Below are 12,934 nucleotides of genomic sequence, written 5' to 3'. Positions count from 1 at the left end.
GGTGAACGATGATAGATTAGGGAGAGATTGGATCCAAAAATGTGTGTGTTATAATAGCCCTGAGATTTCATGGAGGACATCGGAAGGGATTGGTGGATGATAAATGACTAAAGTTGTTGTATGATTATGATGATTACTATTGTACGAAACGAGGCAATTGCGAGAAGGACTGCAAAGGCGTAGTCTCGCTCAGCTCGACGGCGTACTGGAAGCAATTCTTGGCCTGTTCCAAATTATGTGCATGGCGGTAACAGATGCCCAGACAATACCAAGCCTCGGCATTATCCCAGCCGTATCCACGGGTAGCGCGATCCAACAAGCCTTCGGCCAACTCCCATTCTTCCATATCAATGAAACAGCGTGCCATGGCAACCAGTGCCTCAATATGATCTGGATCAATGGCCAGCGCCTTTTTGAATGCATCCAATCCGGTATCGTGCAATTTGGCTTGATCCACCGTCGTTGCTACCTTCTTTGCTTTTTGAATGCAAACCAGGCCGAGTTGGTACCAGACACTGGCATCGTTCATTTGACCCACAAGCAACTGCTGCTCCGCTTCGACAATTGCTTTGGTGGCTTCTTCGAGGCGGCCGGCGCGGATGAATGTTGTCGTGGACATGAGCCAGAGTTTTACGAGTAGATGGTACCAACGGTCGCGCTGGTATCGAGTGTAAAAGTGCGTGGGCTTGTCGATGATGGAGCTGATAGTGGCGGTCGTGTTAGAAGGCCGTCTTTCAGCAGCACCCATACTTGCTGCGGAGAAGGAAGGTGTCAACAAGGACATGAGCGTCGCTGAAGATGCTTCTGAACTGGACGTGGATCGTTCTAAAAAAAATGTGGATTAGTTTTGTTTCTTTGAACGAGAAAAATATAAAAGAAATGAGCTTAGTTTTACCATCATACAAGGTGGAACCAGAAGAAAATTGCTTGGTTGATTGCTGTGTGCTGCCCATTCGTCGAGCAAATCCCATATCAATCAGTTGCATACTCTTCTTGCGAATCGACTTGCTTTCTCTGCTGATTGACGACGATCGATTGCGCACTACATCACTGCCTCGACGATCGCTACGAATCTCATCGCTGCTGCTGGTCTTCATGCGGCGCGGTGGCAAGTTGGTATTTGCTGACGGCGAAACAGGAGGGACATCCGATGTGTTGCCGTTGAGCTCACTTGGACGGCGGTGGTTGGCGGAAGTGCTATTCGATCGTCGACGAGGATCAGCATTGGACAATGAATGCGAACGTGAGGTTCGTCTGGATGAAGACATGGAGTTATGCCTTCCATTCGCTGTTGCAGCAGCAGGGTCGCCTACTACACCTGTTTCTACTTCTGCTGTTGTTGCCTGCAACATATCGTCATCATTTTTCAGCAAATGAGTAGCCAACTTGGCATACATCGAAAAGAGATCTGTATATAGGTCCAAAACAGCTTCAGGTCCTTCCAACTTTTCCAAAAGTTGCACCTGAGTCATGGAAACGGCCAGATGACTCTCTGCCAAACTGACGTACTGTGCCATAGACTTTTCGTTCTTGTTCCACGACATGACTGGCGCTGCACCTGCCGTTACAGTACTATACTCGGTCAACAAGGTCGTCGACGTATTCAAACCAGCCTCAAGCGTTTGAAGGGCTTGCGGTTCCTTGTTTTCTTGACATGAATAAATCAAGGCCAAAAGGTGCCATGATGCTAGATGGTTAGGCTCGAGTTGGATCGATTTGCTCGTAGAGCTAGCAGCGTCGTGCAAATTGCGTGTGATAGCTTGTTCGACAGCAAGTTCATAATATGATTGCCATGATGCCGTTGCTGATGATGAGCCTAATTCTTCTTCTTGAAGGCGTACGGCTTTGATCAAAGATTTAATCGCCTTGTTATGATATTCTGAACGTGTATCTGGATCATCACCTAAAATATCCAAAAGCGAGCTATATTAGAAGCTGATTTGACACACACCCCTAATGTAATAAGGCAAGCAGCAGTATAACTTACATTGGCGAGCATAAACGCCACAAGCGGCACCGTGGACTCGATATGTGCGCGCGACCATTTCGCTCAAGTCATCTTCTTCGTCTAATTCTTCCACCACGTCCAATGCCAGGTGCATGATAATCGTGGCTATTTTCCCATTGCTGTAGATTTTGCCATACAGCTCTGCTCCAATTAGCAAGACTGAAAGCAACTGCACTGCGGTTTCATTGACAAGTCCCATGCGTCGCAAGACGTGGGATGCCTCATATTGTCTCGGTTCATCGGTGTATGTGATATCACTGGCACCCACCAAATCCATATAGGATACAAACGTATGTTTGGCTTCATCAAAGTCACCCAGGCGCATCAAAGTGAACAGCAAGTGGCGAGTGATATCGGCACTGTTGAACGTATGTTCTTTTGCCTGATACAGAAACTAAATAATATCGTGACATTTTTGTTAAGCGGTCAGAGCCAGTTCGAGTTGTAACTCAACGAATTACAAAACATATGCTGATACTTTACACGAAGAACACGCCGAAGATGCCGGGCATCACCCCAACCCACACGATCATGCACTTGGGCAGTTAGATTGGCTAGTTCGACCGTTCGCTGATTCAATTCGGTTGTAGTGCACACCGATGCAAGAGACCTGAAAAGCTTGCGCAAGATATCCATTACGGGTATAAGGTCGTCTAGGTCGCTCAGACTGTCACATGAAAGTTGTATTCAGCATCAAGCCAACAAGCTTTTTTTAGGGTTACACAGACACACAACCCCAATCCCGGATCGACAGCCTCCTTTTTTTTCATTTACCTTGAAACAATGTCACTATCGTTATTCAATCCATCGATTTTGGCAACGTGGCGCGCGGACAAACAGAATACAACCCATTGTTTACATGTACGCCAATGTTTAGACCAGTATGAATTGGCAAGTTTCAAATAAGCTCGCATCAATCGTAATGGTGAGGATCTAACAAGTTACGTTTAAGGCTGCATGCTTTAGAATGCAAAGGCTTAATAGAAATACATTACCTGACACGCAATTGCAGTAGAATGCCATGGTAAAGACACTCTTCCATCCAGTACCACAGCATTTCGCTTTTGGCCTTGAGATGTTGCTCTACTACATCCCAGGCTGTTGAAAAAGCATCGATCGCCGCTGTGATGTTGTTCTGCTTTTCATAACATATGCCTGTATATGGGCGAGACACGTGAGTTCTAATACTTATGCTGCTTTTCTGTCAAACCCTCCCACGCTCCCAAGAGTCACTTGTTACAATCCTTCAGCCATTTTTCATATATAATTACTACCTTTGATAGCACGCGCTTGCACAAGTAATACCAATCCATAACCTGATGTAGCGTCTTCTATCCGTAAAGCTAAGTTCTGCAATGATTCAAGCGCTTTGTCGTAATCGCCTGATTCGAAATAAATGCGTGCCAAAATGATCTTTGTAAACTATCATAACCAGTATACAACAAGTAGAAAACATGAAGAAAGGTTTAGCGCTTGTGTAACCATTTGACGTATGCAATTTTTTTTTGGAGGAAAGGAAGAGAAGTGAAAAGAAAAGAGGATTTTGAAGGTACCCCGCTAAGCTCGTTTGTGAGAGCTTGTGTATGTGTAATTTTACGCGGGAGACAATAACAAATAGTTGATTGGGTGTGTATGGGTGGAGGGTAAGGCAGGGAAGGAGCACGTTCGTAGTGGTTACAAGGGCACGGTCCAATTTTTTGCTTGTCTTTCTTTTTTTTTTTGTTACCTGTGCCTGACGATCATCCGGCAAATCTAAATTAGCTTTCTTTCCTCGAATAATGTCTTGAATGCGCCGAGCAAAGGACTGCGATTGAAGTGAATTGAGTGAAGGTGAATTGTGGATCGAGTCGGGAGTGTCGTTGGCGTGTTCTTGGGCAGTTGCTGTGCGTTGACGCGTACTTTGTATCTGGTCGACGAGTTCGGCCTCAATGCACGCAGTAGCGTCCAATACTAAAGAGCATATCAATGGGTATGGTTTTGGTTGGCACACCAATGGTTGGGTACATGAAACGATACGAATTCTTTCTGTTTGCGTAGTATATGCAATACTCAATCAAAAATTTCATGCTTCTCCCTTACCTGTTTCATCGGGATGGTACTTTTTATATCTCTGAGCGAGTTGGGGTATAGATGACCAGTCACCACGGCAACGAGCCGTATCGAGGTCAGCGGCCGATTGGGCCACCTTGTTTTCCATAATTTGGATAAATGTAAAAAAGGTAAAGAGAAGGGAGGAGGAGAGAAAGAAAGAAAGGAAAAGGGAAGGACAAAGGAAGGAAGGGAAGAAGAGTTTAGTTTAATCACCACAAAAAGAATAGAGAGCATTTATCCGCTCGAGCCTTATTGACCGCACAGCACAGCACAGCACAGAACAGCACAGCCCATGCTATTCATCTCCACGTGTGGCAGTCGCAGTTAGTCAATGGAATTTGGCCCAATTCGGTTCAGTGGCCAGCAATACGATCATGTACGTTTCAGCTTGTCAAACACAAATATAGGCTAGTCAATAGTGGCGTTGGGTTGGTTATATATCCGTAGAAAAGTTTATATTTGTATATATAGTAAAACAGCAAAAGGAGAAGAGAAAAGAAAGAGAAATAGAGAAAATAGTAGAGAGATTGCTAGTAAATGAAGGGTTCATGGAAGAGTTTTCGAGAGAGATACACACACAGAGAGAGAGACCCGAGAGTATCAAGGGCTATTGCTGCTTGTTCGTCAAGTAAGATATGCTCTTATCCTTTTTACTCTCTCTCTCCCTCTCACGCATTACTTGGCTCTTGCTTATCCTACTTTTCCTCTTCTTGTCTGTTCTGTTCCCCCAATGTTTACTGTCTTCTCTTCAAGTTGTTTGACAGCCATTCCAAGCCCTCATAGAGACCATCACCTATTGTCAAGTTCCATTTAGTATAATCCACTAACAGAGGGAAAGAATCCAAATAACGTGGACGAAAGAACGTGAAACTTACCGCTGGTTGCACAGGTGGTCTGAATGTACCAGTGTCTATTGCGCAAAGAGTGGAGACCCAGTTTGTCCGTGATTTCAGCTGCGTTCATGGCATTGGGCAGATCCTGCTTGTTGGCAAACACAAGCAAAAGTGCATCACGCAGTTCGTCTTCGTTCAACATGCGCTGAAGTTCATCGCGGGCTTCCGACACACGGTCGCGATCGTTCGAGTCGACAACAAAGATGATACCTTGAGTATTTTGGAAATCTGTTAAAGCAATACCAGCACAATTGTTGTATTAGTACCAGACCCTTCTGTCTTCTTTTTCATCTTCCCTCTCTCTCTCTCCATTTTTATATGCGTATGTGTGTCTGTGCATGTGTATACGTAGCGCCATCAAGTAACTATACACTTGCTATATGTATAGTATTGTGGCAGCTACAATCGAAACATGCACACATCATACGAATGTATACACTTGTACTCTGTTGCTCCTTCTACCCTTTTTTCTCTCTCACGTTCTAAGAATTTATTTGATACTTGCAATGTCTCCACAAAGGTCGGATTTTGTCCTGTCCTCCGACATCCCACACGGTGAACGAGATGTTCTTGTACTCGACAGTTTCCACGTTGAAACCTAATTCCAACAAAGATGTATGAGCGGTTCAGTCAATAAAGGAAACGTGACCATAAAGAAAAGAAACGAGATGAAAAAAAGAAACAAGTATTTACCGATGGTAGGAATGGTGGTGACGATTTCGCCCAACTTGAGCTTGTATAAGATGGTGGTCTTACCGGCGGCATCAAGACCCACCATCAGAATGCGCATCTCTTTCTTGCCGAAGAGATCAAAGAGCTTAGAGAAACTTAAACCCATATTGTGTGATTGCGGGAAAAGGGGGAAAAGATTGAAAGGTGAACAGAGAACACTATTTTGTCTAGGCACTTTCAGCAAAAAGACCGCGCGCTCCACACATATACAGGATTGGCGGGGCCTTATATTTATGATGGCTGTGCAAATTTTGGCACCATGGACAAGTCTGGGCTTAGCCGAATTAATTCTTTTATTTCTGAGAAGTATATATAGTGAACTGATTTGGCTGTCACTCACAGAAATATATACATATGCATCTACTGCGCATAAGCATCGCGTTGATCAAGAATATATAAAGAGTAGACTATACTGTATCCTCAAAAGCTAATAAATGGATATATATTTATATGAACTTGTAAAACTTTGTTGTAAAGAGATAGAGACAGACAGAGAGAGATTAAGGAAAGGCTATGGATCGATGTGGTAAGTTAACAGATGATAACGAATCAATTGCTTTTGAATTATAAGATAAAGAAAACCGGTAGCTATATATATATTTTGGGAGCCTAGAGAGGTATATAATCTACTTGCGGTTTCTTGTTCTTCCTTTGGGTAATCCACACAATATACTAGCAGGTGAAGCAGACGGTAAAGCATTTGGCACTGGCGCGATTTGGCGTACTTGTAGATAAGGCTGCTGCCACTGTCTCGAGCTTACTTGTTGCCTTCGCGGACGACCACGTCGCCGAGGGGTAGCAGAATGCCGCATATTGTTGAGTGCCTGTATAGTATTGCACTATATGTTTGTTGTTGTGGAGGAGGAAGATTAGAAGAGACGCGTTCATGTGTATCACTGGTGGCGATAAAAGTAGTAGCTGTTGCATTGGAGGAAAGCGAGACTTGTTGAGCTTGATTGTCAGCTGCTATAGATTACTCATATAGACGGAGTATTGGTGGGGACAACAAAAACGTGTTGATATCAGATACTGTTACTTCTGCTGGTGCTGGTTCATTGGTCAAGATAGAGCTGGTGGTGGATCATCAACGTTTCGACTTGGTGATTGCAGAATTTCAGCCATCGTGTCGACTACTGTGCTGTTTTGCTTTTTGGTATCTCTGGCTGTCTTTGCTGCTTTCCATACGTTGTAGTGGGTTTTGAGGCTTTCTGGCGTTTTGTAAACTATATTTTCACCGTTTGTATTGTTGCTTTGATTCCATAACTGGCTAAAACGCATCCAATCGGACCGTTTTGGCTCAGCACCATTTAACGATTGCATGAATCTCTGAAACAATGTGAACTCCTCTTGGGTGTGCACGGGAGTTACAGCATACTTTGTGCCGAGCCGTGAAGCAATGAAAGTATACAGTCGTCCTTTTTTTTGCTTGTGGACCCATCAGGAAATATCAGCTGCGTGCTAAGTTTCTGAGGCAATAATGGATCTTTTCGGGCAGCTATATTATTAAGTGCAACTGCTTGGTGGTCAACTTTGTCGATGTTTAATATACTGGCAACGTCGCTTGGGAAACCGGCAATACCGAAAGTCTCGTCCGACATGCGCATGTACAAAGCATATTTAACAACAAGCGCATTTGCTGCCCCGGCCTTATCAGGAATGTTGAGCTCTGATTGTAGCCGACAAATTGTTTGAGTAATCCATGGACTGTAATGACTTTTATGGACTCTGCCGTATCTGTTTAACATTCCAACCTATTAAATGTATAAATGAACAAGCTACTATTAAATTGGTACAATAATAGTGAAAATATGTGAAAATGAGTATCTTTCCTACATTAATGTTGTGGCGTAATCGATAGTCTGCAAGTGCACAATCGGTCAAATGAGGTCCAGCAGCAAATGTACTGAATTTACGGATGATGTTTTGATGTACTCCACCTTCAAGGGAGTTTGTGCCTCTACTGCACCGATACAGAGGAAAACCAAGGGAATCAACACCGGCTTGGAAATAAAGAGAGATGTCGGGTGGATCGGAAACTTCTCCTGCACGGATTGCTCGCAAAACTCTACGAGCTTGACGCCAAGCTTCATCATCAAAAAGTGACCGACCAGATCGTGCGCATCGTAGTTCTCCATATTCGGCAAACAGATTTTGGACTTTTGGATACAATGCTTCTGGCAGGGGAACGTGTCTTCTGCATCTCTTTAAGATCCAGGCAGGGTTTTTTGTCAGCATGTAGTCTTAAGTAAGCCCACGCGATTGCAAGTACATTTCGATACGTTCTCGATCTTGTTGGTTAACAATGAAAATTGCATCACGAAGACGACGCGCGAAATCTTTTGCTAGGCCGTGCCGCTTTGATACCTTGATCATATCCATCAAGTGAAATATGTTTTTTAAAATTCTTGGGTTTGGGTTGTTTAAATTGACATTTTGCATATCATAGCCGACATTATCATTTTCTGACATGTAATCTATAAGTAATATCCCTTTTGAAGATACTGTAATGATGACTTTACTCCAGTTAGTATGCGAGGATTCGCAAACTGACATAAATATTCAAAGTAGCTACAGTACACACAGATGCTACAGCAGTACAGTACCCGCTCGTTAAACCGATCACCCTTAAACCGATATTTCGTTAAACCGATCACTTCCCCAAAATACCAGCTTGGTAAGCAGTAAAATATCGGACGTTCGCTAAACCGATCACCGATCACTCGTCCCACGATTGATCGGTTAGTTTTGGTTAAGTTACTAAGCTTAATAGCTTAATTGGCGAAATTGGTGATATGAGATTGCATCAATTTCAAAGACCTGATTCTTCTCCACAGATGTTCAAATACTCAATGGCTCAACAGTAATAGGAGATCGTCTACCAATTGCTTAATTTTCGTTTCATCTTCGCTATCGCTTATTTGATGTCTTTTTATTCTTCTTCTTCTTCTTCCCCCTCAACAACTCGCATCCCAACCTGAAATGTATATAAACATTACATGTAATAGTGTAACATCAGAAGATGATCCTTCCAGCGAGTTCTATATCCACATGGCGGACCCTAAATCTTTAAACCGATCATTCGTTAAACCGATCACTTTCTCGAAAAACAGAGGTGATCGGTTTAACGAGCGGGTACTGTATGTCAACCTGTTTTATAGAAGCAGTATCTGCAACATGCTTTCTTACCGATGATGTTGTCAAAATCACTCTCGCGCGCATACGAGAGATAAAATTTTATTTCATGCTATGGAAAATACAAATAAGTATTCGTATAACACATTTTTGTTATTGTACTACGATCGAAATGCACAGTCGAAAGTAGGTTGTGCGGCATATTTGTAGATCTAGAACGTATCACAAAATAATTTACAAAAGTAGATTATAAAATAGGCAAGACAGACATTGCGATTACTCCAGACAGGTAGTTCCTGCGAGACACGTCTTTAGCTCGCTGCTTGGAGGACGACCAACTCGCATATCTTTTTTAGCTCTTGATCCTGTTTGCGTATTTCCACCCGCAGTTCCAGTAGTATCTGATCCACCGGCTGAATTTTGTGCATCTCCTGAGGCGGGACCTTTAACTATATCAAGAGCACTGTTTATTCCGCCGGTGACGCCACTTGTTGCTTTGGTAACATCATCAGTACTGGACGCCGACGAGCTTTGGTCATTCAGGACTTCAGCCACGAGAGACTGATTGTCACTATTGCCAATTGGCATAGCAGTTGTAGATGTAGTCATGAGAGCGGCAATGACTGCAAAGGCGACGAAGAATGACCGGATCGATTCGTTACTAAGCATTATTTTTTTGAACAGAGAAAAGTAAAAGAAAAACAGCGAATATGAAATTTGCTATTGTTCCTTGAAATCCTACGCCTTTTTAATGCATTTCTTTAAACCCATCTGCACTCCTTGATGGTTGATTTCTAATTTTCCTCAGTAAGAATGATTCTGCTTTTTCACTTTGGGTCTCTTCTCCTTATTCTTATGTATGCCATTCTGCATACGATATGCATGCTTCTCGATCCTTATTTCTCATCTACTCAAGATAAAGAAGACGACGACGACATACGACATCACAACCTTCTATAATTTAACTTCTCAAAATTTGCAAACAATTACATGGACACAGTTTCTTTGAATTGCACATGGTTGATACAGACACAGTATTGTTTTTTAAAAAAGGAGATGTGGATAACGAAGGTCAAATGGATATCTGATGAAGTATAGCGATGCATACTATGTTCACTGCTACAGTTGCTATACAAAGATTCGGCAAAAAATATGTACACTGTCAATAAATGATCACTAAACTACTGGTACGTTCCCGCATTAGAACGATGAAATACGACCCATTCTCGATGACTTTGCTCAGTGAACACCAGTAAGCGGAATTCAACTGGGCTCTCACTTCATACTGTAATGTTACTATACGATACCGGCGTTAGGTGTGATAATTATCCTATATCAAATGGATGAACAGCGGGTCTCATACAGAATACATCCTGCATCAGTTTTTGACGATCTCTACTATTTGTTCTTTATTCGTTTCATTGATGTTTTCAATAATATATTAAAGCACTTCGTGGATGAAGGAGATCTGCTCTTCGCCATGCATACACGCACACAACAGATTACAGTGACGATGCCCCCTGAAAATCAATCGCTTATATACTTGCAAAGACATTTTCCCGAGAAAAAATTTAACTTCTGTGATAATCTGCACAATATCTTCACGGGACACACGAAAGAAGGATGCATGCATTGGATACCTGATGTGGACGAAGTGTGTCTTGGCGATGTTACTTATTACATCTTAAATAGTCATTCTTTCTACTTTGAAAGTTGCTTTTCAGCGTTGCATATATAAACACCTTCCTTTTGATATAGTTGGTCAATATGCATCATGACTGTTTCGCAAAAGTGCTTTATTGTATGCTCGTGTATATGCTCGAGAAACAGCCACTCCCGTGACGGGCAAAAGTGATTGGTTCATGGAAGAGTATGAGGTGGGAATCCGCCGAGAAGAAGATCATTAGGTTACGCCGACGTTGACGTATCGAATTTTTTTAAGTAGGGTACGGGATAACAAGATGAGAAAGGGGTGATCCTACGAGGCTCTTACGGTTTCCACCGACAGTGAGGGGATGTTGGCTTGCGTTGCTAAAATAGCCCGTAAAAGATTCCGCTGAAGCTATTCACTATGCTCGTAAAAAAATTTTTATGGAACGACAGACCTTTTAGACATTGTTTCTGTGCGATAACATAGAGCGGGACATAATCTGTTATTCATGTACGTTTTTGGCCAACAAGTACTCTAAGACTCTGATATTGTGCTCTAGTTTCTTTGAGAATTCATTAACATGCGGTTTCGCCCTGGTTTTATGGGAATAGCTCTGTGTACCTTATTGAAGGTAGCACTAGAGTGATTCATTTCTCTATATTTCGCAAGTGCTTCTTTTGTTCTATGAAAAAGATTGCGATGATGGCAAAAAGGAATTGGAAAAACATGTTTATTTTTTATGGTAGTAAAATTATATCTAAAGAATCGTGCATTCCTACAAATGTTAGTAAGCTTTTGTCCGTGGTAACGATAGCCCTCTGATTTTTTTGTATTTCTTTTTTTCTTCTATAATTTTTTCTTCAACTACATAATATTCTGATTTATGGGATTCGTCTGTGGCAATTTTTATGGTCTTTTTCGTCTTGATAATTGTCGTCTTCAGTAGCCTGAGGTACATGATATCTGTGTGATTTGCTTGTTGATACCTTCGGTCATTTTTGAATGTGTTATCATGTCGTGTTATTTTTGCGTTCGAGTATGTATGTCGATCTGTTTTCTTGTTTCTTTTTTTTTTCGCGCAGTCTTCGCTAAATGCTCTGTTGTCTTGAGCTCGACGCGAATGATATGGAGGCCGTTGAAGTCGATAATAGACTGTGCTTGTGGCTTTGTATCGATGATGATCCTCAGCGCTGTATTTTGTCTCTAAATCATATCAATAAGCCTTTCACGTTAGTTATCAAAGTCTTACTCCAAAGTAAATCCGTGTGCCTTGTTTGTACTTACTGTTGATTAATTTCACTTTATAGTTGCCCAAGTCTTGCTTTTCAGTCTGGTATTGAATCGACTGCAATTTGATATCGCTTGGTTTGTTTTGTATGTGATGCTGTGTGTCTTGTGTAGACTTCATCTTTTCTTCGCTGATTTCTTTCCAAGAGATTGTCTTGTATAAATTGCTGCTGTTGTTGTATGTGTTAGCTTTTGAAGCGATGTTGATCGGGTATGTAGTGCCGTTGTAAGCAAACTTGCTTAGGGTGATAAGACAGCCACCGACTTGTTGACGTTTTCTTGGTGCCGTATTGTACGAAAGGCAGTGATGATTTTTTTTCTTGACATTTGTTTCTGTCTTTTTGTTGCCTTGAATTTCGCTACTTTTGCTTTCCGTCGTCACAGACCGCGTGATGCTTGGTGTTGTTTTTACATTCTCTCTAATCTACTACTAATCTAATTCCTGATTTCTTTTCTTTTCTTTTTTCTTTTTTTTCTTCTTTTTGTTACTTGTATTTTGGGGGGCTATCGTTACCTGGACCGTAACTTACCAACGCTTTGTCAGAGAGATTTCCTGGCTGGGTAGAATATGTCGAATTTTTCGTTGCATGAATAGCGGCGTTCACTAACGATATGATTGTAGCAAAGTCACAATGAGCAGATAATTTTACAAAAGCATGAATAATCCATTGTTTCTCTTGGTTTTGCTTCTTACCATGATACAGCAATGTATGCTTCTTCTGTTTCGATTTCCAAGGTAGTGTGACCATGAAATTGTATTGTCTCCATATATACTAATGACTGTCCTTGTAGCTAACGCTTGATGTAGAAGAAATGACAGAAAGCCTCCCTTGTTTGCTGCGTGCCATCCATTGATTTGTCATGGATACACATGCACGATGCCTTCCTTAAGGTAGTATCATCGAGTAGTCATGTCGCCCACCGCTTTTACTAAAAGATCATTCAATCAAAAATACACACATCAATGCTACTGGCCTCATATTCCGCTCCAAACTCATATCATGAAAGTTCAATTACCTCAAAAGTTCTCTCCTGTTAACGGTCAACCTGCTGCCATAAACAATATGTGTGTGCGAATGTCAATAATGCGCAGTTCTTGAATATATGTCCCGTGCGACAGGAGCCATCGACCGATTCTCT

General features: G+C 42.0%; 4 protein-coding genes across 4 annotated transcripts; 1 reads left to right on the top strand and 3 right to left on the bottom strand.

The window, feature by feature from the left end:
- Window positions 1-5: 5 nt before the first annotated feature.
- BDB00DRAFT_109803 (uncharacterized protein) lies at window positions 6-4,309 on the bottom strand. Its single transcript, XM_053116090.1, has 9 exons — window positions 4,088-4,309; window positions 3,735-3,958; window positions 3,283-3,430; window positions 3,004-3,163; window positions 2,783-2,941; window positions 2,492-2,675; window positions 1,988-2,402; window positions 896-1,903; window positions 6-825 (listed from the first exon to the last, which is right to left on the bottom strand). The coding sequence occupies exons 1-9, from the start codon at window positions 4,203-4,205 to the stop codon at window positions 137-139; spliced, it is 3,105 nt and encodes a 1,034-aa protein (XP_052973834.1). The 5' UTR covers window positions 4,206-4,309; the 3' UTR covers window positions 6-136.
- A 353-nt stretch (window positions 4,310-4,662) lies between these two features.
- On the bottom strand, window positions 4,663-5,917 carry BDB00DRAFT_853089 (ADP-ribosylation factor). The gene is made up of 4 exons (XM_053125602.1): window positions 5,686-5,917; window positions 5,498-5,590; window positions 4,975-5,220; window positions 4,663-4,892 (listed from the first exon to the last, which is right to left on the bottom strand). Exons 1-4 carry the CDS (start codon window positions 5,828-5,830, stop codon window positions 4,834-4,836), a joined length of 543 nt encoding a protein of 180 aa, XP_052973833.1. The 5' UTR covers window positions 5,831-5,917; the 3' UTR covers window positions 4,663-4,833.
- A 3,215-nt stretch (window positions 5,918-9,132) lies between these two features.
- Window positions 9,133-9,525, bottom strand: BDB00DRAFT_878375 (uncharacterized protein; the record flags this gene model as incomplete). The annotated part of the gene is made up of 1 exon (XM_053127727.1): window positions 9,133-9,525. The coding sequence occupies one exon, from the start codon at window positions 9,523-9,525 to the stop codon at window positions 9,133-9,135; it is 393 nt and encodes a 130-aa protein (XP_052973832.1).
- Window positions 9,526-11,313: 1,788 nt separating this feature from the next.
- On the top strand, window positions 11,314-11,930 carry BDB00DRAFT_853086 (uncharacterized protein; the record flags this gene model as incomplete). Its single annotated transcript, XM_053125601.1, has 2 exons — window positions 11,314-11,710; window positions 11,792-11,930. Coding segments are annotated over exons 1-2 (197 nt in total), but the record flags the coding sequence as incomplete, so codon positions are not given.
- Window positions 11,931-12,934: the final 1,004 nt, after the last annotated feature.

This window comes from Zychaea mexicana (assembly GCF_025766255.1).
Source record: "Zychaea mexicana strain RSA 1403 chromosome Unknown BDB00scaffold_134, whole genome shotgun sequence".
Taxonomy (NCBI): Eukaryota; Fungi; Mucoromycota; class Mucoromycetes; order Mucorales; family Lichtheimiaceae; genus Zychaea; species Zychaea mexicana.
Note: the sequence above shows the minus strand (reverse complement) of the source record. Positions and strands in the feature narration are given on the sequence as shown.

What these genes read in the sequence shown, in the direction of transcription:
- BDB00DRAFT_109803 (XM_053116090.1), bottom strand. Translation starts at nt 4,205, where the DNA reads ATGGAAAACAAGGTGGCCCAATCGGCCGCTGACCTCGATACGGCTCGT. An exon ending in GTACCATCCCGATGAAACAG is followed by an intron (nt 3,959 to 4,087) that starts GTAAGGGAGAAG and finishes TATGCTCTTTAG; the next exon opens with TATTGGACGCTACTGCGTGC. An exon ending in GATAGTGACATTGTTTCAAG is followed by an intron (nt 2,676 to 2,782) that starts GTAAATGAAAAA and finishes TTCATGTGACAG; the next exon opens with TCTGAGCGACCTAGACGACC.
- BDB00DRAFT_853089 (XM_053125602.1), bottom strand. Translation starts at nt 5,830, where the DNA reads ATGGGTTTAAGTTTCTCTAAGCTCTTTGATCTCTTCGGCAAGAAAGAG. An exon ending in CACCACCATTCCTACCATCG is followed by an intron (nt 5,591 to 5,685) that starts GTAAATACTTGT and finishes TGTTGGAATTAG; the next exon opens with GTTTCAACGTGGAAACTGTC. An exon ending in CCGACCTTTGTGGAGACATT is followed by an intron (nt 5,221 to 5,497) that starts GCAAGTATCAAA and finishes TTGCTTTAACAG; the next exon opens with ATTTCCAAAATACTCAAGGT.